Source organism: Phyllostomus hastatus, unplaced genomic scaffold (assembly GCF_019186645.2).
Source record: "Phyllostomus hastatus isolate PE091 unplaced genomic scaffold, TTU_PhHast_1.1 phas_scaffold_21, whole genome shotgun sequence".
NCBI classification, from domain to species: domain Eukaryota; kingdom Metazoa; phylum Chordata; class Mammalia; order Chiroptera; family Phyllostomidae; genus Phyllostomus; species Phyllostomus hastatus.
This window is the reverse complement of record NW_025334017.1, coordinates 15,095,262-15,118,119: the sequence shown is the minus strand read 5'-3', so window position 1 is coordinate 15,118,119 and position 22,858 is coordinate 15,095,262. Positions and strand designations below refer to the sequence as shown.

Here is a 22,858-nt window from a genome sequence, read left to right as displayed (position 1 = left end):
AAACATAGAAAAGAATTGAAAAAATATACCAAAATATCAACAAGAATTATCACAGGTGTGGGGATCATGGCTGGTTTTTCTTCTCTCCTTTATGCTATTATATACTTTCTAGTTTTCTGTAATGACTTTGTATTTAAGTATTGTGAAATCTTTTTAAAATAGGGTAACTTAAAGATTTCGTAGTTTGGCCTTACTCCATACATTTGAGTGACTGGCAGAAGCCCTTGCCCATGCCCTGCCCCTCCCAGCCCATCCTTCACTGTGCCTATCAGAGCTCTCAACCTTAACAGCCAGACCTGCCTCTCTGGTTCTGGCTTGCTTAGCACTACGGATGAGTTGTGGCTTTATTTTCGTGATGGCTATTATGACCCCTAGTGTCACTACCTCATCACCAACAGAGACTTCCTTGCTATTTCTTAAGGCCCTCTGGTATCGAGACCAGCCAGTGGGGCCTGGCTCCCTGGTTCTCCCCTTCAGGGAGTTGTCCAACTCTTCACCCTTGAGTCTTTCAGGAAGGGTTGGCCAGATGCCTCAGGAGGTCTGGGCGACATACCGATGAGGTCATCTGGGGCTTTGTGTCTAAATCCGAGTCCAGGAGGGCACCTGACTAGGTGTATTTCTTTCTCGGGATGTGAATTTGGGCCACGAGGAAAGCACCAACACACAGATTGGGGTGCTGCAAATCATTTATGCAGACAGGAGCCCCACAAAAATATTTGTTCCCATACAACCTAAGGGAGGCTCTGATAACCCCTTAAGTCTTTTCTCTCTTTGTGAAGCATCTGGAAAGCCTGCAGTATTTCTGCTTGTAACAGCTGTCCCCCACTATCCTGTCTATGCTCCTCTGCAAGAAGACTTGGTCACTACTGCTCAGCAAGCGAGGCACAGGAGCAAACACAGAACCTCAGGCTCAGGCAATGCAGATGAGACCTCCGCCGAAGAAAGACCCAGGGCTCAGCTGAGAGCTGATTAGGGACAATAAATTATCATTAAAAGATGCTAAGTAAAGAAATCTTTAATAATCTATATATTCTCTACAGTCCCAGAAAGACATCAAATCTTAGGCAGAACTAGTGAAATATTTCTTACTCAAATTTCAGTAAATGCACCTTTTTCTCAAGCTCATGATGTTTTTCAGAATCCCTTGCATTTCTGAGGTGTGCTGTGAGAGATGCTACATTTTATTTTATTATTTTTTAACAAAGTAATTGCAAATCTATTTTTTTTAACATTTTTATTGTTGTTCAAGCACAGTTTTCTGCCTTTTCCCCCCACCCCTCCCCACCAACCCAGCCCTCCCCATCTCCTTCCCCTGTTCCCACCCTGCCTTGCTATTGTCCATGTGTCCTTTATAGTTGTTCCTGCAAACCCGTCACCCTTTTCCCCTACAATCCCCTCCCCTCTCCCCTCTGGTCACTGTCTTTGTTTCTGAATGACGTGGATTACAGTTTACCTTGGAGGCACAAGAAGCAGAGGAAGGGAAGGGAATGTCTGGGTGTTCTTTTAGAAATGGGATCAAATCCTATCTCTTACCTATTCTCCTGCCCAATAGCTTAGCCATTTTTCTTCTCAAAGGAACTTTTAGATTGCTGCATGACACCCTCCATGGAAGACAAGTCCTGCCGAAACTACCATGTAAGCCTATTTTACCATAATCATTTGAAGTCTATATTATTATACCTCTTTAAAGAATATTAAAAGTGTTAGTAGAGTTTCATAATCTCAAAAGGTGGTAATTACTGTTTTCATTTGTCATTTTGCTACATTACTTACTTATAAGACAATTTCCCCTTTAGATCTTCAGTTTCCCCCCAATATTTTAAGTTTCTAATAGCGTTATTTAAGGTTGCTTCTAGACTTACATTTTCTTGCTAGTATTGACTCTAAAATGTCTAAGTGATTCTTTAAGAATTCATCTTTTCCCATGACTGTGAGTTAAAAATCAATTGAATATCAGCTTTCTAGAATATCTATTTTTTGTTTTATTAGAATATTTATTTTTGAAACTAATATACAATAATAACTTAATTTTCTTTTGTTCAGATGAAATGACTCAACTTTATTTGAATCACTTCGTTTTCAGTAGAATTGTAGGCTTGTGTATGTGATTTGTCAAGAACAGTTTTGGGGTCTATACTAGATTATAATTTTTTTAAATTATATCTTCTACAGATCGAGTATAATTTCAAATATCTTCAGTGTCCACTAGAATTCACGAAAAAAAACGCACAGGATGTCACATATGAGCCTCTCACAGCCCTCAATGTAAGTCTAGTGTGTGCGTGTCCAGGTGGATTCTACCCTAGCTCTGTACTGTTTGATACCATAGTTTGGGAAGGGGACTCGAGAGAATTCTAGATTTATAGTTTTATGTCTATCTGCCATGTGGCCCAACCCTTTATTTTTTTAGTAAAGAAGGCAGTCATTTTCTACAATTGCTACAATTTGGTCTTTTTAAAGTTCCATACTCTTGATCGCTTTAGTTGTAATGCTCATGCTAAACCTATCCCAACCCAGACTCCAATAAACCATGGATAACACAGGCTGTTCATCTCAATACAGACAAACTACATATTTAAGAGTTTGCTCCAGTGTAAACCAGAGGAAAATGCAGGGCTCAACATTTACAATCATAGCTTCCAAGTTCATCTGGCCACTGGTCTCCACAGTAAACGAACTTTCAGAAGCTTTTAGAACCTTCGGGAAGAATAAACACAACCTGAGAGCAGGCCTTAAATTCTCAGTATGGACCCAAATTTCCTAAGAAACTTGCTCCAAACCAATTCCAAAGGGTGCTTGTACATTTCTAGCAGATAGGGCAATAGAAGCCATGCAACGTTTACTTCAGTCTCAACCAGGGGTCTCAGAGTAACTGCAGAGGAAGCAGGTAACAGCTGTGTGATGAGCTCCTGGTGTAAAAGGACAATGGCTATTGTATCAACAAAGTGTTGCCATGTGGGAAGGGCAACCCAGGCTTGTGTAAATATTAGCAACAAATAAAATCGCGAGAAAGCAAAATAAAACATATTTGAGGGTTGGATCTGTAAATTGCAGTCCAGGACCGAGATCTGTGCTAATATGGTAAACATGAGCCACATGTGACTACTAACATTAAAATTAGATAAAGAAAAACTCATTTGTTCATTTGCCGTAGCCACTGTTCTGGCCCTCAGAAACTAATGCAGTCTGTGGCTTGCCTATTCGATATCAGAGAGATTGAACATTTCTGTTACTGCAGAAAGTTTCACTGGATAGCACTGGTCTAGACCAATTCAGAATGTTCATTCAACTTAAATGAATTCATTTCTCTACCTGAAAGACTTTGGTACAGACCATGGTGTCCACCATCACCTAAAGTGAAAGTCTGGAAGGCTTACTGAGCCCTTGGAATGTGAAGGAAGCAGTCATATGGATGTTACGCCCACAGGGCTGGTGATGGCAATGACTCTGCAAAGCATTTTATTTCTGCCGAACTAGATTATGTTCTGCATCTCTTAATAGTTCAGACTCAATAGCAGCACCCAAAGGTAACTAACTACAGTTATACTTAGAGAATTTTGGTCTATGTGTGGGGTTTTCCCCCATTGTAATGGAAAGAACAGGCAATACTTTATCATCAGAAAGAGTTAATGTCTCCACCACTAGAATAGGAGGAAATAAAATATTTGCAGCTTTTAAAAAGAAATAGACTGAATAATACAGACTCAGCATCATTTATGTGAAACAGGCTCACCTGAATAAAAACACCACACTCAGGGGGCAGCACGTAAGCACATGAGTATGTAGTGCCTTAATAACACAGCAACCCTTGCTGTAGTTCCAGGACAGCTGAGGGTCTCCTGGAGGGACAGCTGGTCTGCTATAGGAGATTACTGTGCACAGAAGTCTGGAAGTCTAGATGGATCTGTCGGCATTCAGACTCAGGCAAGACAGAAGACAGACCCTCGGCAGCCCCCGAAAAGTTAGAACATTGAACGGGTGTTCCACTGCTCTCTTCCCCTCCTCAGTGAAGCCAAGGGGTTGAGTTTTCTCCCTCTCAAGCTCACTGTTCTGTGCTGGGGGAGGGACTATAGCAAGTAAATGCTGTGAATTTTCCTACTGCCTTAGGCTGAGGGCTCACCTGTGGTGCAGGTGAACCTTTCACCTAGTTTTCTGGATTTCTCACAAAGGCAGTTGGTCCGTGTGTTGTTGTTAAGCTCATCTCTCCAGTTCCAGTGGGTGAAGGAGAGTCTGGGGCATCCTGGCCAATATCACTCCCCCTATGTATTTATTGAATAAAAATGCTAGTTTTGAGTAATGGAAAAATGCAACAAATTTTAATTAATTTTGAAATTAATTAAATGGAATCTCAAATTAATTTGAATTTAATAAATTTTAAAATTAATTTTGAAATAGATACTAGTAGCTTCCAATAACTCATGAAAACTTATAAAATACAGGCTAATTTAACTACTATTATAAATCCTTCTAGAAAGATAAGCTTTGAGTTTCTTCAAGCAAAGACCAAGGGTGTAGCTCTCACTTGTTTCTCTTTAATGCCCTTTCCGGTTGTGATTTGTGTTAGATCGGAAAGCTTATGCTAGCTCAACAAGTGAGAAATTGAAAGAGACAGAGTGAATTAAATACTTGCATCTCTATAAAATGTTTCTCTCGAGCTTGTGATTTAAAAATATACATTCTTGGTATAATGTTTGTTTTTTCAAATTTTCTGAAATAAACAGCTGTTGTTTTTATAATATCAAATAAAATGATAAAACCAGCAAACAAAAAGCTTTGTTTATACTTGCTAGCTTAATAATTTTGTTTTTACTGATCATTTATTTCTTAGATGATGGTACAACATAACCGCATAGAGCTTCTCAACCATCCTGTGTGTAAGGAGTATTTACTTATGAAATGGTAAGCATTAGGTAATATTTCTTTTTAATGATATTTCCATTAAATGCATTGAAAGTCTTCTAAATGACTTTGTTTTAATAGAATCTTCGAGTTTTTGATTTTATTATTTTAATGTTTTACACTTTGAAAAATGAAATGTGTTGAAAGTATGCATATTTTGATATTAAAATGATGAGATTGGTTATTTTTGATATTAAATACCATATTTTGGGGTGGGGGCAAATCGCTGCAAGGAGAGGCATTTGGGGCCCTGCAGTGTAGCGGGCATGAGTGAAGGGGGAGGCTGTTCCTGGGAAGAGCGATGACCTTGGAGTTGGAGGATGTGAGCTAATGTCTCTGTTCTTTCTTTAATTGATGAGGGATTTTTAAGTCATGGTGTACTGGGGAGTTAAGCTTAATTTTTTGGAAATGAAAAAGGTGAATTCAAAGATCTTCTTGGTTCAAAAGTTCAGTGCATTTACCCAATAGATTTTTGAGAGAGATCCTAACTACTTTTCCACAGGTACCTTGAGGAAATATTTTTTTGTTGTAACTTCTCAATTATCATTTACTTATTTATTTGTAGGTTGGCTTATGGGTTTAGAGCCCATATTTTGAACCTGGGATCTTACTGCCTTGGTCTCCTGCCTATGACCTTTCTCATTGTCAATATCAAGCCAGGTCTGGCTTTCAACTCAACTGGAATCATCAATGAAACCAGTGATCATTTAGAAATATTAGATACCAAGGTATTAATTACATACTTCAACTTTTTAAAGTAAAAGATTATTAAAAATATGCTTTTTACCTTAGGAATACTGATCCCATAATAAGGCTGAAATATCAGGACTTTTATTATTATTATAAACAGCCTATAGAATTCACATGTGGTAGCAGTTTCTCCTAGAATCCTTTGTGGAGAGAAGGAATATAATCACATAGGTTAGTAAATAAGTTTGTAAATTAAGTTAAACGAATTGACATGAATGAGATCTTAGCTTGAATGCTGAAGTATAGAACTTGAAAACTGCTGTGCAAGAGAGCAGCTCTGCGGCTGCCAGGGACTGGGGAGGGAGGGGAGTGGTCCTCGGTGGGTGCAGGTTCTCCATTCGGGTGAACTGATGATGTCCGACACTGGGAATGTTCTTAATGCCACAGAGTTGCACGTTTTAAAATGTAAGTGTACGTAAAAAATGTAAAACCCTTAAAATGATAAATTTTATATTACGTGTATTTTACCAGAGCAAAATAATTTTTACATGAGTCTTCAGATTCATATTCCTTCAGAATTCAGTTGGCAATTTTTGAACCTCTTTCTATTAGGGCATTATGAAATGAGTATGTGTCATCTTTATATTGGCATTACAGTAATCTTCTGCTTAAAGCAAACATAGATAGTACATAAAATGAAGCAAAAGAAAAACAAAGTAAATACTTAATAGTAGAAATTAAGAAATGTTGTTTTAATGTATCTCCTTATATGTGCTTTCTTACATGATTTTTGTTTCAGAATTCATATTCTATAAAAGTTTGTATGATTTTAGTTTTTTTATCAAGTTTATTTGGATATTGCAAAGAAGTGGTCCAAATTTTCCAACAGGTAAACAATGCATTTCACATCTCTAAAGTTGTAAATATTTTAATATGTGGGACATAAGTTAATTGCTAAATATTTATTGAAACACTGTATGTCAGAATAAAATCACATACCTTGACAAATGAGCAGATTGGAAACACCAGGCATAAACTTTTCCAAACGCAGAAATCACACGGTTTCAGATATACTCTCCCTGCACTGGATGGTGCCCCGGTGACACCCCCGAAGCAGTGGTGTCCCAGATTCACAAGTCCGTGTGGGCCAGTCGGCCACAAGTAAACTTATGAAGACTTTTCTGTGTTTTCTGTGATATTAGTGTAATATTTTGCTAACATATTTTGAATTTGATCATTTTGAATATAACCGTTTATAAAGACTTATTTGGGCCAAGACTTCATCTCAAATGTGTTTTTCTTTGACTTTCTTTTCCTAAAAGGAATCTTTTTCTTTATTGTATAAAATTTCAAGTTATAATAAAAATTGGGAACTTGGTAGCATAATTTTCACTTTCTACTCTACTTTTAAAAATGGATGAACCAAGTTCAGATCAGATGCAAGAGGTATGGAAATTATCTGCAGGTCCTTGTTTTGTTGATGAATGGCATCAATCTTTTATTTCTAAGACTTTTATTATTCATTTTGGGGGTATATTTTTTATGCATGTTAGCTTTTAAAAGTTATATACTTTTTACACAATATCTTATTTTCTGTGAAAATTAACCTCATTATATGATATAAGCACATGGGTATTTGCCTGACGATACTAGCACATTGCATGTTTTATAATATACATTGCAAGTACTTATATATATAGTTTCAGTAAATTGTCACAATTCTGAGAGTTAGACTGTATTGTTCCATTGTACATTAAATGATTTAGGGCATATTATTTAGTATTTCATCAATTTCACTTTTTAAACACTAGAATTACAGATTTGGTCTCCACATTTCCTTATTGCCATTTAAATGATTTACTCTGCATGACATTTTTAAGAATAGAAAATATACCAAATCATTATGGTAATTGATTCTTAGCACAGGTCTCAAACTTCCTTTGAAGCAGCCTTAGCTGCTTTATATCCTGTATTTCCACATATAAGCAGAAAGGAATTACTAAACCAACCTCCAGCCTCCTCCTACCCCCCAAGTTTTCCTCAAAATGGAGTGGATTCTATGGGGAAAACCCAGAACTTTGTAGAATTTCCTTAGGCATCAGACTCCCTAAGTGCCAGGTCAACACAAGAGGCTGGGCCACCTTCAACAATGACAGGGACCCAAGACTCTGAGTTCAGTCCAGGGTGGCAGGAGCTGGCTTCTTGGTCCTAACCTCCCCAGCTACAATGCTCAAAAAATGTAAAACTATTGTGACTGGCTATCTACAATACATAACCATCCGTAAGATGCTAGGTCTTGATCTCTACATGTGGTAATTCTTCATTCTTTTCAACACCAGAAAAGGAATTACTTCTTGGACCCTAACAATGGAGTTGAGTGGATTATCTACACAACAAGCATCATTTTTGTGTTGCCCTTGTTCGTTGGTATACCAGCTCATGTGCAGTGGCAATGTGGAGCAATTGCTATTTACTGTTATTGGATGACCTTCTTATTGTATCTTCAGAGGTAAAACCAGCTTGAATGATTTCTATATCTTTTAGGCATGTTTAATATCAAAAGAAGGCTCTGGCTGGTATGACTCAGTGGATTGAGTGCCGGCCTGTGATCCAAAGAGTTGCTGGTTCAATTCCCAGTCAGGGCACATGTCTGGGTTAGGGGCCAGGTTCCCAGTAGGGGGCGTGTGAGAGACAACCACACATCGATGTTTCTAGCCCTCTCTTTCTCCCTCCCTTCCCCTCTATAAAAATAAATAAATACAATCTTTATTTTTTAAAAAAGATATCTTCACAGTCTATAAAAACTGGATAAGGAATAAGCTAATTATGCATTTATGGGGCTTACAATAGTTCTCCTTTTGATATTATTTTTTAAAACATTTTTTTTTATAATTTTTCCAAATTCATTTATTAGGTTAAGTATTTTTTTAAGATTTTTATTTATTTATTTTCAGAGAGGGAAGGGAGGGAGATAGAGAGAGAGAGAAACATCAATGTGCGGTTGCTGGGAGTCATGGCCTGCAACCCAGGAATGTATCCTGACTGGGAATCGAACCTGCGATTAAAACATTTTTTAAAAATTTTTTTAGAGAGAGGGGAAGGGAAGGAGAAAGAGAGGGAGAGAAACATCAATGTATGGTTGCCTCTCACGTGCCCCCTACTGGGGACTGGCGCTTAACCCAGGCATGTCCCCTTACTTGGAGTGGAACCAGCAACCCTTTGCTTCACAGTCTGACACTCAATCCACTGAGCCATGCCAGCCAGGGCTGAAGATTATCTTTTATATACTATTAAGGAAAAGGGGAGGGAGGTATGGAGTTCAGAGTGTAGACCAGGCTTCTCTCAAACATGGCACTACTGAAATTTGGGACCAGATAATTCTTTGTTGTAGGGCTCTGTGCTGTGCACTGTAGAATGTTTAGCAGCATCCCTGGCTTCTACCCTCTACATACTAGTAGCTACCATCCCCTCCCATTTGTAACAACAACAAAATGTTTCCAGATATTGTCAACTATCCTCTAGGTGGCAAAATCACCTTGAATCAAGAACCACTGGTATAGACACATCTGTGGGAGTCAATGGGTATAAAAGTATTGGCTATTCTTGTTTTGCCTAGTATTATCTGGTAATTATTCACTTTAGATTAACACAATCAAAATGAAGTGGTAGGTATGGGGAGGAATACTGATAGAAGGGAAAAAGCAAACCCAAAGAATCTAATTCCAGAGGGGAAAGAAGGGCTAATCTCCCCTGCCTCTCACAATTGCTAATGTTGGGTTAAATATATCATTTCACATAATCCTAATAATAACAAGGGGTAAGTGTTATCACTCACAGTCTACAAAAGAAGAAGCTGAGGCAATGATTTAGTAACTTGCCCAAGATCTCAGCTCATAAGTCACATGTCAGCATTTTACCAAAATCTTTCCAACCCTGGGGTTGAACCCTGTCCCCTCCCACCCCCCAGAAAAGACACGATCTGGTGGGAAGAACAATGGCCTGGAAGGCAAGAAGTCCAGGTGGTGCCATTCTCTTGGTTTTGTCATTATCAGTGACCTTAGCAAGTTACTGGATGTCTCTGGGAACTTGGTTTCTAAGGCCTCTGGAGTCCCTTTCACCTGTAAAATCTTGTGACTCCCCTTGTAACAGGGTACCTTTGCCAAAGGGAAAGCACAAGCTAGTGGCCAGATGACTCCCATCATCTACCCAATACTTTACAGCATAGGTGGACAGGGGTGACACAGAAGAGCTCAGGGAGCTGTAAGGAGGGTGAATGTGAAGCACGTGGCTGTGCCCAGTGGCAGGTGCCTTCAGGTGCAGAGACACATCCCATCACTCCCCACAGACACACCATACAACTCATCTCTCTCATCCCCTCCCCATCTGGTGGCACTGTCTGTGGTACTGGGGAGCTGTGATTTCTCTCTCCTACTTTGGCCAAAAGGTCAGGAGGGGGAAACAAGGAGAAACAAAGCAGGTTGAATGAACAGCTTGAAAATAAGACAGCTTGACCCCTCATGAATCCTCATGTCTTCTTTTTGGAAGTGGCTGGCCTCAGTTATCTCACTTGGGAAAACTAGTGCTCAGTGTGTGATAAATACTGACACCAGATGAAATACGCTGGACCAGAAAAGTGAATAAATATTGTAATGTTCAACTTTTCCTAGATTTGAACACTGTGGCATTTTCATTGTCATGTTGGAGGTAATCATGAAGACTTTGCTGAGGTCCGCAGTCATGTCTGTGTTCCTTTTTCTGGCCTTTGGACTCAGCTTTTACGTCCTCCTGAACATACAGGTGAGGAGCTGTGATTCCTTTTGTTGCTAGAAGTATTAGGAGTATGCATTTATATTTAAATCTTAGTGATGTATAACAGCAATAATACAACAATATTTGGATACTTTCAGTTTATCTGGTATATTTAATATTCAAGTGATTTTCATTGTAGGAAAAAGTATAGTCTTATTAAATGACTTTTTCCATTGTCAAAAGTTTATGTGTAATGCATGATGATATGTTTTATGTGCAGAAAAGATCATTTTGATGACTTCACTACCAATTTTTAGTAGTTTTTATCATTGTATTTTAGTAGCTATAGTCCTATGACTAAAATATTTTAAATATGATTTTATCATTTTACTCTCCAGGAGATATTTTTTTTCATTAATGAATTTTGCATTTTGTTTTCCCTATCTTTCCTCAGGATGCTTTCAGCTCCCCATTGCTTTCTATAGTCCAGACCTTCTGCATGATGCTAGGAGACATTAATTATCGTGATGCCTTTCTAGAACCATATTTGAGAAATGAATTGGCATATCCACTTCTCTCCTTTATACAACTTATTACCTTTGCAATATTTGTCCCAATTATCCTCATGAATTTACTTGTAAGTAATTTATCCTGTATTTCCTGTTTGTTGATCATTTGGGGCTCAATAATAATTTTTATTAGCCTCCTTAACCTCCCTCCATGAAGGAAAAATGGGACACCTATGAAATTCATTCTTTCAATGTGCCTGGAGTGTGCCAGGCACAGGATGGGGCCCAGGAGATGCAAAAATGCATTCATTTGGCAAATACTTATCAAGAATGTGCTAAATGCCCTTCACTGACCCAAGTGCTAGCCAACAGTAGTGAGCAAGGCAGATTAATACTCAGTCTCTACATAATTATAAATTTGTCATGAAGTTAAGTAGTGAACAAAGAAATATGCAGCATGATGGCTTGGGGGTGGTAAATGCTATGAAGAACTACAAGGCAGAGGAAGGAATGAAAATGAATGATGGGCTTTGGAATTATTGGGGGGTAGGAGGGGAAGCCAAATGTTAAGCAGAGACCTTCATGGTATGCAGGAAGAGGAACTCATCTCTTGAATTGCACTTGAACCAGAGATTTAAGTGGGGAGGGCATCTGCAGCTTTCAGGTGCCCCCTCTAAAGCACTCCAAGGCTGACCACCCCCAGCAGACACGACCGTGCCCTTCCACAGATAACCTGTTCAGCTACCAGCATGCTGGCTGGCACAGGCAGGAATATACCCCAGGTCCACGGGGAGTCCTAGCTGGCATTACAGGGCATATTTTTCCCTTATTCATTGATTCAAATATGCACATATTCCACACACTTTTTATGAGTCTGACTATGCACCAGGGACTGTGCTAGGCAGTTTCCAGGAAGAAAAAATAATACAGACTACTTAATGTTTTGATTCATTTACTTGACACAACTCCAGAGTTTCATTTTGGTGACCTAGAAAAATAAAAGATGGCACTAAGAATAATAGAGAATGACACAAAGCCCACCTTCTTCTCTTAGAATCACTTATGTTTTGGAAGATCATTATCAGGAGGAGAATTTGGCTGAGCAATAGCATAGGTCAGTGCCATACCCAAGATCCACATGTCCAACATCCACTAAGCTTCCCTACCTGCATGTCCCAGAGCAAGATCAAACCCAACAGAGTGCAGACTGACAATGTTCTCCTTCCCTCAAACTGTCTCAGATCACTGGAAAATAGTCTCCATCCACCCACCCCCGTTTTCCTCAGTTTTTTTCCCGATGTTTCCCTCTCATAGCCACTCCCTACTAGCTTGCAGCCTCATGGTTCCTCATCCATATTGCTGCAGGGTACTGAAGAATTTCTCCATCTCATCTCATTTCTCTGTCTAATCCTTCCTGCAAATCATCACCACGGTGATGTTTTGATAATGAAAAACTGAGCCTGTCAGTGGCTCTTTTAACTTTTTTTCTATGACTCTTCTAAAGCTTCAGCCCAGTCTAAACCCATGAGCATAGCATGCAAGGGTAGTTGTGCTCTGGATCCTATCCAGATCTTGTACAAATCAGAGAAAGATAATAATAAAAAGATGCAATGAGCTAACACAAAGCATTTAAGACATGATGATATGCATTTAATAAATGTTAGCTACAATTAAATATTAATAGTATATTATTAATATTTATTATTAATTTATTACTTAAATTAGTAAATTTTAATGAGATTCACAAGGTTATATTTTATATGAATAAGTTATAATGACACTCCCAAGCTTAGATGACTCACAAGCTATAAGCGTATGTCTCACAAGCTCAGATGTCTTCAGAGCCCGGGCAAGTACATTTGATGTATGAAGGTGCAGTTACAAGATAGTTGGCTTTAAGGGGGCCTGATCTAAACCAGAGAGAATGCCCACCTCAGGATTTGCAAATTAAAAAACAAAAACATTATCCTGCCAAATAAAACCTGCTTGCCGACTATATTTGTTCCTCAATGCTCATTTGCACACCCTGGGATATACTTTCACTGTTCATTCATTCAGCAGCTATTTTGTGTGCCTACTATGTGCCCTGCACTATTCTGAGCACTGGGCACACAGTGGTGACCTGGACAGACAGAGCCCCTCTCATAGGAGTTTGCTTGACTTTGAGCTCCATGAGAACAGGGACTGGCATTTGCTCTCAGGCCGCAGCAAGTGAGGGCTGGTTCAGCATAGACAGGTGCTGAGTGTCTAACAGTGAGAGAGTGAATGTAAGCAATTTAATTTGGACTGAAGAGGACTGAACTGACCCCTTCCCCTCACCTAATTCTCTCTAACCGTGGTTTTCTAAATGGCTGTTGTTTTACTGGAGCCTCACCCACCCCTAAAATGTACCTTTTCCTGCCAAACATATGTAACATAGAAATTCCTTCATTGCCTCAATTCACTGTTTTAACTTTGCCATGTTGTCCAGTCACACTTGTCTACTTTAGATGCTAACCTGCAGCTTCCAACCATGTGGCATGGCTGTTACCCATTGCATCTGGTATCACATTGCACCTGTCCTCTCCATAAAGAACATACTTTTACTTTAAATTAAAATGAATTTCAGATTAATTTGCATGTCTTCACTTTTCATGATAACACTTAAGATTACCAGACCCACCAACATGGCCGTCACTGTTGCCAAGTCATATCGGTTGTGCAGCTTCGTGTGAGGCGTGTAAGCCGTGTTTCAGGGGCACTGCCAGTAAACGTCACACCCACTCCCACAGTGCCCAGGGAGAGCTCGAGGGCACTGTGACATCAGCCATTAAACTGGTAGTGATTCAGTGCTGTGTTGTGCTGCAGATTGGCCTGGCGGTTGGTGACATTGCTGAGGTCCAGAAGCATGCACTTCTGAAGAGGATTGCTATGCAGGTAAGTATAGTATTTGTTTGAAATCAGCACCATCCTGACTGTTCACATGTAAAAATAGCTGAGTTCTGAGAACAAGCTGTTGAATAATGGCATCTTCTTAGTACAGGGAATAGCCATGCTGTGCCTGGTGTGAGTGTTCTCTGGTGTACCTCTGGTAGTCAGAAAACAAAAATGAAAAAAATTTTCCTACAGCAATCTCAGCAGAGAAACTGAGAAATTTCCTGAGTCTCTTTCCATGTTAACAGGCAACCAACCAGGTAGCTCGCTCCCATCTTGTCAGTGGGTGAGGTGAAAGGTAGGGGCAGGGTAGGGGTGAAGGAGACCTGGCCAGCCCGGTTGATTGTACGTGAAGTCAGTTTCAATTGGCTGTATTAACAATTGTGTCTGTTCAGAGTATGATTTCCAGTTGCTAATTAAGCATTTCTACCCATTAAATCCAAAATGCGCTTTAGGTGGAACTTCATACCAACTTAGAGAAGAAGCTGCCACTCTGGTTCCTGCGCAAAGTGGATCAGAAATCCACCATCGTGTATCCCAACAGACCCAGATACAGGAGAGGGCTATTAGTAAGTACATGTATCAAACATCCATCTAGACAGAGGGACACTGCTCAACTTTCATTCATTGTGGATCCCTAAGGGTGCCCTTTTACATGCTTTGAATCACTCTGCCTGTAGGAAGGAAATAACTGTGCTCTCAAAAAAAGTGTGGGATGGAGCCAGGATGATAAAATGATGAGCAGTGCAGAGGGAGACATTTGTCTCTGTTTCCAAGTGGCTCAGCCAGTTTCAGTGTTAAATATGTGCCTCATCCCTGTGAGAGCATTGGATGGGTGGACCAGCCATATCCCTTAATTATTCTTTTCACAGTGCAGATATGCTTTGTGTTTCATAATCACATGTCACATACATATGTAGGTATGTGTGTCTATGTGCATATATAGAACACACAGGTACATATTCACAAGCACATATGGAATATACATATAGAAAATACACAAAGATTAAGCAAGGCATTCCATTATAATGGAAAAGGGACGATATTAAGAGTACTGGATACTAACCCTAACTGTCTCTGGGCTTCCTCTGATCTCTACAAATATTCTTTGTAGGTTAATTTTCCATTGTAGAGTCATAAAATGATAAAGTCCATCTAAGTATAAGCTTAGGCTTTATTCAGACTCTACACTATTTCCCTGACTTTGCTCATATCCATGGTTGCAATTACTTCCTAATGCAGAAGCTCAGCAATTGATTTCTCTGGCCTAGAGCTCTCTTTTGCATTCTGGGCCCCTATATATCCAACTGGGCACTTGACCTCTTCCCTGGGGTGTCTCAAAGGTCCTTCAAATTCAGCATGTTCAAAACAAACTCAGGTGAAAGCTCATGACTTTCACTCCTCCCATGTGTCACTCCCTCCCGACATTCCCTACGGGGAAGGGGTGAAAAAGCCCACCTTTCTCTCAAGTTCCTTATGTTAGTCACTGACCATGCCATTCATTTGCCTGTGCAAGATGTCAGCCTTGACATCTCTGCTCCCTTTTCCTGACCCTTCAGGCCTAGTCAATCACAGGGGTAGGCCGTCTGACTTCCTGGGTGGCCTGTGCAAGCGGCCGTCTCCTCTTGCCTGGACTCCTAGAATTACCTCTTTCCTGGTCACTTCACATCTGCCCTCGACTGTCTCCAGCCCACTACTGGTTTAAAGACGACCCATTTTTAATATACATTAAAATAGCATTTCAGAAATTTCCCCATGTGAAACTCAGTTTTGTTGAATAACAGTGCAGAACGGTTTGAGAGGACTCAAACTGGATGAAATGCCACCATTTGTGATAAGCATTGTTCATGAAAATTTTCTCATAAAAATGATTCATTTAAACCTTTTCCTAAAGAATCCTCCACTCCAGTTCACTCCTCTTTCTGCATTACCTGTACATCTTGTAGTTTCCTCTGTTGTAATGTATGTAATTCCATTATATCTCTTTGCGTGCCTGTTTCTCTCAAGCAGAGTGTGAGGTCCTTGGGGGCCGTGGCTCCCAGGGACTCTGCCAGCCCACCCCAGTTCGGCAGCTGAGTTATGGCGCATGTTCAAGCAGTGGTTCCTGAATTGAGTTTAACTTGAGTAACTATTAATCTTTTATCCCATAGTGTATATTTCAGTATGTCTTTTGCACTAATGAAGCAAGACAAGAAATGCCAAATACTGATACAGCTTTAGAAGTAGAAATATTGAAGCAGAAATACCGGTATGTATTTTTCTTCTTACCTGCATTTGAGAAACTTAAAACTCTTAAATAATGATGCATAGTATAAGGTTATGCTATGTATTTTTGTTTATCTAATGAATTAAGGCACACTTTAACTCACTGATGTTGCTAGTAGATTGAGAATCATGAGGTTTTAGACCCAACAACTTATTGCTGCTGTTCACTGGTCAGTATCTTAAGCTGAAATCCCCCTGAGCTATATCAACTGGTACATCAAAACTCTGAAAGATTTTGAGGATCCCTGGAGAAGCTGGCTCAGTGGGAGGGTTTTAGGCTTCCTCTACCTGAGCTGAGGCCACTTAACCTTTCTGTGCAACAGTGTTTTAGTCTTTAAAATGGGAACAGAAATAAACCAGCCATGAACCAACAGTAATAACTGTAGGAAAACCACTTAAACTTAGAAGGATTCTGATGCCATGAGTCTGTATAGCCTGTGCACAGGTAATCTGATGCAGAACGCTTCTAGTATCAAGGCCTTCGTGTACTCAGGAGAGCTAAAGTAAATTCATGAAACCCGTCTGTCCTTTTAGGCTGAAGGACGTGACTTCTCTTCTGGAAAAACAGCACGAGCTTATTAAACTCATCATTCAGAAGATGGAAATCATCTCAGAGACAGAGGATGAAGATAACCATAGTTCTTTTCAAGACAGGTATAAAAAAGAGCAGTTAGAACAAAGGAATAGCAAATGGAATTCTGTGCTGAGAGCAGTAAGGACCAAAACGCCGTGACCTCAGCAGTAGCTGCCTAATGCAGCAGGGCTTCCTGCGTGCACGTTTCTTGTGTCTTAAACACAAATATATACAGATGGACACACAGGGTCTGAGTTCCAGTTTGGAAATTAGTAAGGAAAAAGCACGAAGCTGATTCTATTTTTCTCCATGTGAAACCATAGTTCCTGTATCCTGTGTATAAGTAAACTATCTTTTCCTTAGTCACATTTTCTGCCATCACTCTGTAGTGGAGATATCCTTGCTCATATGCCCAAGTTGGACTTTACCTCTCATTATTTGAATAGGTAGAAAGTCATTTGCTGGAACACACATTTTTGATGATAAGGAGTAATAAATGTAACTGTTGAGCTAGAATACAAATGTCAATACTAGAGTCCTGCTCAATAATTATATAATATGTAATGCATTAAGCAGTGAAGGATTACATTGGGTTCTCCCATTGGGCATGCTTTCTGTGTGGGAAGATCCCATAGATGGAACCCTGTGTGCTCTATTCTGATCATAATGAGTGGCCTCACCCCTCTGCACCTGATGTCACTCTGACTTGAGGCTCAAATCAACAGACCTTATGCGATGCTTGAATTTTACTACAGGTAGCATGTGTTGTTTCTGTGGTTTTTGTTTGCCAATGATCATAATAAATAGAAAACCTGTATGTCACCCCATGACTGTTGTGTGAGCCATTCATTGCACTGAGTTCTTTGAGATTTGCAGAAGTTTCTCCATCACAAATGCCCTTTTTCTTTTGATGCCCAGTGCCAGTCACATGCCTCTTCATTGATCTATTCATGGTCTCTCTAGCTCTCTCTCAAATAAACCACAGAAATTTATTTTTCACTGTGCTGGAGGCTAGAAGTCCTATATGAGGTGTCCGCATGGTCGGGTGAGGGCCTCATCAGGGTCGCAGACTTCTTCTATTCTCGAACGGTGAAAAGAAAGAAGGGTCCCTCTGGAACCTCTTTTGTAAGAGCATTAATCTCACTTATGAGGGTTCTGCCTTCATGATCTAATTACCTCCCAAGGACCCCACCTCCTAGTCCCATCATCTTTGGGGTTTAGGATTTTAACACATGAATTTGTGGGGGGGGTTTGGGGCACAAATATTCAGGCCATAGAAAATGACAAATAAGTTATAAATTATTTGAAAAGAATATTTACCATTCTCTGTGACCATGACCTTTGTCTGCCATGTATAAGCCAAGTGTAAAAATGATAAAATACTGCAAAAGAAATACAAAACCAAAATTTAAAACTTATTAAAATAATTTTTAAAAGATAAGAGACATTTCTTTCTCCAGCTGTGGTAAATAATGGACTTCAGACTAACTTACCTCCCCATTATACAACTACAAAATTGGGCAAACTACATAAAACAACTGGCATCTGATTTTAGACAAGAGGCAGGTGGAACTGTGATCCATGAATAAGGGCAGGGAGGAAAGTGGTGTGTTCTATATTCACCTCACTCAAGGTGCTCCTCTTGATTTATTTCATTTCCCCCTTGCCTCAATTTTCATGGTTATTCCCTCATGACCTCCAGAAGACACCCACTCTCAGGAATCTCTGGCCATGTATGTACCCCTGTGTTATATTGAACGGGGTGGTTGGGGGTATGTTTTTTTATATAAGTGCTTTTACACTATGGCTCTTCTCTTTCTTACCTCTTTACAATGGACACTGTGTCTGTGAGATGCAGCTGTGACGCCATCTGTCCATCTCGTACAGAGCTCCCAACTGCTGTTTACTCTCACTGTGTAACCCCCGCACTGCACTCATCTCCCCAGAGACAGACATCTTGGTGGCTTCCACCCCCCACTGTCACACACATTTTCAAACACACTCACACTCACACAAATGGACAGAATGCAGAGTGACAATATGCACTAGAAGAAAGCCAGACATTTTTTCACTCATGGTCCAACAGAGCATATGACATGGCCTAGAGTCATTGGTGTATGTATGTGCCTTAATCTTGGCTACGTGGAAAATCTTTGTCCTTTGTTTTCCTTAAAACAGAAAGCCTGGAACTTTACAATCCAAGAGAAATAACAGGGATGTCACAATCATGACAGCAAATAACCTTTTCACTGTCTTCACAGTCCTTGCACTTTGGGTGGCATTGCACAAGACAGGTCTCCATTCTACCACCAAGAGGGTGTGAAACACGACCCCCCACCTGTCGTGGGGAATACTGATACTGAATGTAAATAAGCAATCTTACCTTTTCTCAAGCAGCTTACTGTTCAGTGACACATCATTTAGCTCTGAAATCCTCTCCTCCTTTCACTCCCAATACTGCATTCTCCTGCTGCTCCCACTGGTTTTGGGGGCTGCTGCCCTTCCTCGGCTGTTACATCTTGCCTTGAAATGGATTTGGCCCAAACTAGTAAATGACACAGAAAGAAAAGGACCAAGCACATCAAGGATTTTGAAAATTTCCATAAACGAGCAATTGGTAGTCCACAGAACTTCAAAAATGTGGAATAACAGAAAGTGTACTACCTATGAGACAGATCAAATTTTAAAAAATTTTAAGTTTTGTAAGTGGTTTCAATATATTATAAGTATGAAGAATAGACAGTAGGAGAAAAAGCTAAATTCTAGGAAAATATTTTGAGACATGTATGATACTGCTATTTTAAGTCCTAGCATGTATAATTAGGATCATCAAAATGTGGCAATTTTTCTTGTTATTAATATAATACCATGAGGGCTTCGATGATGGACTTGGCATGTGAAGTCCATCTTTAGCTAAGAAAAGAGTCTGTGAAAAGCTGAATTGCTGCTTGTAGTTTTCCCCAAGGTAGGAATACAATTAATATAACCCACTTTGAAAACAGAATAAAATAGGAGAAAGTTGCTGAATTGCTAAGTCATTCTTCTGCATTCAGGGTTTAAGTTTGTTTAAGTTGGAAAGCATGCTATAAAGCTAGTGGGCCTTGCATGCTGGGCATAGTTTAACTGCCTGGGTGAAATGTTTCCAATATTCATGTACTTTTCTGCTTTAAAAGGACAAGTGGGAAAAAGTCAAGATGAGTACTTTAATTAAAACATTTAGTACGGCAATTGAAAAAATAAGTACAAATCTAAATGTTTTCATTTATTGTTAATATTTGCTTTTAAATAAATATTTTGAGAGGCCCTGCCCAGGTAACTCAGTTGATTAGAACATCATCCCAATACACCAAGGTTGTAGGTTTGATTCCCATCAGGGCATGTACAAGAACCAACCAATGAATGCTTCAATAAGTAGAACAACAGATCAATTTCTCTCTCTCTCCCCCCCCTTTCCCTTCTTCTCTTTCTAAAAAAATCAATCAATAAAAATAATAAAATAATACTTTGTGTATGTATACACAAAGTATCAGAAAGCATTAATTAGTTGCAGAACTGAAGTCCACAAGGCAGTGTGCATACTATTTGAAATGACTGTTCAATGTTAGTTACATGAATCAGTTGGGTAAACAGCAAACTAGGACTACAAATTCTGGCTATTATGATAATATACAGAGTTTTTTATGTATGTAATTATGATTTTTGATTGAGAAAAGTATCAGATGCTTTGCAACTGGAGAAGAAATGTATCACAGGAAAAGAAAACAACTACTTAGTCACTAAGCTTTCATAGCCCTAAAAGGGGAAGACTTAAGGAGACAAACAAAAATACACATCAACTTAGCCTTACCATGTAACTATTCTAAAAAGTCAGCTCTAGACAAGGGTCTCAGTTCTGCACTGCTAATGACATTTGTGACCCACAGAATTCCCAGCTGGATTTAGCCTGTCTACATTGTACTTTTCCAACAAGTTAGAAAAAGGTGAACTCAGTCCTTCTGGTCCTCTGTATATACATTTTGGCTATGTCAGGACATAGGTAATGGGGGATAACACCTGTTGTTTCATTTTTCACCATAATGAGGAGCACCATTTGACATACATGACAATTCCACTAGATAAGTCAAGAGCATAAAGCACAAAGCTGAAACATAGAAAGAATGTTTTTCTAATATTTTGTTGGGCACTGGATTGTTGTTTTATGATAACTTTTAAGCTTATTTTTAACTGATCATGCCTGGGCCTAAACTTTGAAAGAAGAGACACCTATGAATTCTCACTAATCAACAGAAGTTCCAAAAGGCCAGGAACACTAGCATGGATGTGAATGATCATGATGCAGGACACACATGTTTATGGGGAGATGACCCACCCATTCATAAATTTCCACTGTGTACATTTCAAAGACCAAGCCAGTGCTATGTAACTGTAGATTATACCTTCAGTATAGCTCAATGACAGCTCTGACAGCTACAAAAATGTCCATTTTACATGGACTTTTTGTTTGCGTTTTACAGCAGTGAGTGGTGAATGGGATAATAAACATACTAAATCACCCATTTTTCACAGCAAGGAGTCAATTCTATTCAAATCAAAGTTAAAGACACTGTTTCATACCTGACATTGGAAACATAGAAATATAGACTTGATAATTCCTTTTAAAAATTGTAATAAATATAAACAGAATAAATACCTCTCAGTACACTAAAAAAGAAAAGAAACAATGTTTCTTAAAAAAAGCTTTAAAAAAAGAAAAGCAAAAGACCCACAAAAATCTAAAAACAATCAAAACTACATGAATAAAGCCTATAAATCTCGGCAACAAAAACAACTATCATTGAAGGCAAAATACTCTCCATTCAGGTTAATTTTAACAACTAGAGAATAATCTAAACTAGTATTACAGAAAGATGAGCAAAATTAATCTTAAAATGTACACCACAGGAGTGATGAAAGAAACTTAACACAAAGAACCCAAAGGAAAAATTATGAAAGTAGACAAAAATATTGCTTTATATTGATAAAGGTTTTGATCTATTAGGAAGGCATGAGTTATTAACACTTTTGTTTCAAATAAGTTATCAAAATATGCCAAGCTATAAGTTGTAGAAAGGAATCATTGGTAGAAATGCTGTGGGAGAACCTTAACACACCGTCATTAGGCTAATCCCAGCTCTACATTTATGAATTCTGTGACCCACGGAGTTCATTAAAACACAGTTGCCAAGGAACCAGGAGAGAAGAGACTTCTAGGACAAGGCTGCAGTTAGTTTCCCAGACAAGAACAGGCCTGGTCAGGAGATGGGTCTGTGTGTAGGAGAGGGGAGGGTTTCTGATTATGTTTTGTGGTGTTACCCCCTTACCTGACCCAGCTTCACCTCTTTTTTTATGCCAACCCACTTTTCCCCTTCCAATTTAGGACATGAATATCCCTTCCTGAATAATAAATTAAGGAGTTAGCATCATTATAACCATGCAACTTGAGTTTCTGGGTAAACTAAATCTGAACTTATACTGGGCTTGGCTTTCTTTCCCCCTTATCTGGGTTTTGGTAACAAAAAATGAAGCCACCTTACCTTTGTTCATGTGCCATTTGAGGGACTATTTAACATTCCTTAGCCCTTCCCCCCAAAATTCACCACCTGAACTTCAGCTGAATGAGAACTGCCCTACATAAGCTCTTCCTTCACATTTCTTCTGGCTCTCTGCTCCCTCCAAGGCTTGCTCTTCATGTGGGCTTGTCCCACATTTTCTCATCTCCTCTAAATAGTATTCTTGTTTAAAATGTTTTAATGTGTTTATTGATTTTAGAGAGTGAGACCGAGAAACATCGATGTGAGATTGAGAAACACCGACCAGTTGCTTCCCATATGCACCCCGACTGGGGATCAAATATACAACCCAGACAAGTGCCCTGACCGGGAATCAAACCCCCAACCTTTTGGTGCATGGGATTACACTGACCAACTGAGCCACAGTGTCCAGGGCTGAATAGTATCCTTGTTTAAACAGTGGTCCTCACGGGGAGCAGGGTATGCTTCAGCAGTGTCATTTTGCTGTCTCACTGGGATGCCAAATATTTCTCCTTGACTCTAGCAGGTTCTAAAGCCTTGCTATTCAAAATGGACCAGCAGCATGAGCATCCTGAGAACTTGTTAAGAATGCAGGATCTCTGACTCCACCCATACTCACGGAGGCAGAACCTGCGCATTAACCGATGGCCTGAGTCGTGATTCACACGTGCATCACAGTCTGAGCAGCA

At 39.5% G+C, this 22,858-nt stretch overlaps 1 protein-coding gene across 2 annotated transcripts in view; it reads left to right on the top strand.

Annotated features, from left to right (window-relative positions):
- The window catches only part of TRPA1 (transient receptor potential cation channel subfamily A member 1), a 50,721-nt gene extending 33,303 nt beyond the window's left edge, over positions 1-17,418 (top strand). Inside the window, exons 17-28 of one of the 2 annotated variants that reach the window (XM_045861250.1) lie at positions 1,576-1,635; positions 2,173-2,265; positions 4,829-4,899; positions 5,465-5,627; positions 6,389-6,478; positions 7,929-8,098; positions 10,257-10,386; positions 10,793-10,975; positions 13,695-13,763; positions 14,216-14,329; positions 15,911-16,008; positions 16,560-17,418. In XM_045861250.1, the coding sequence (XP_045717206.1) occupies positions 1,576-1,635; positions 2,173-2,265; positions 4,829-4,899; positions 5,465-5,627; positions 6,389-6,478; positions 7,929-8,098; positions 10,257-10,386; positions 10,793-10,975; positions 13,695-13,763; positions 14,216-14,329; positions 15,911-16,008; positions 16,560-16,758 (1,440 nt within the window). In that variant the 3' untranslated portion in view covers positions 16,759-17,418. The remainder of the gene's footprint in view (positions 1-1,575; positions 1,636-2,172; positions 2,266-4,828; positions 4,900-5,464; positions 5,628-6,388; positions 6,479-7,928; positions 8,099-10,256; positions 10,387-10,792; positions 10,976-13,694; positions 13,764-14,215; positions 14,330-15,910; positions 16,009-16,559) is intronic. The other variant, XM_045861251.1, reaches the window with a different exon arrangement.
- The last annotated feature ends 5,440 nt before the right edge of the window (positions 17,419-22,858 follow it).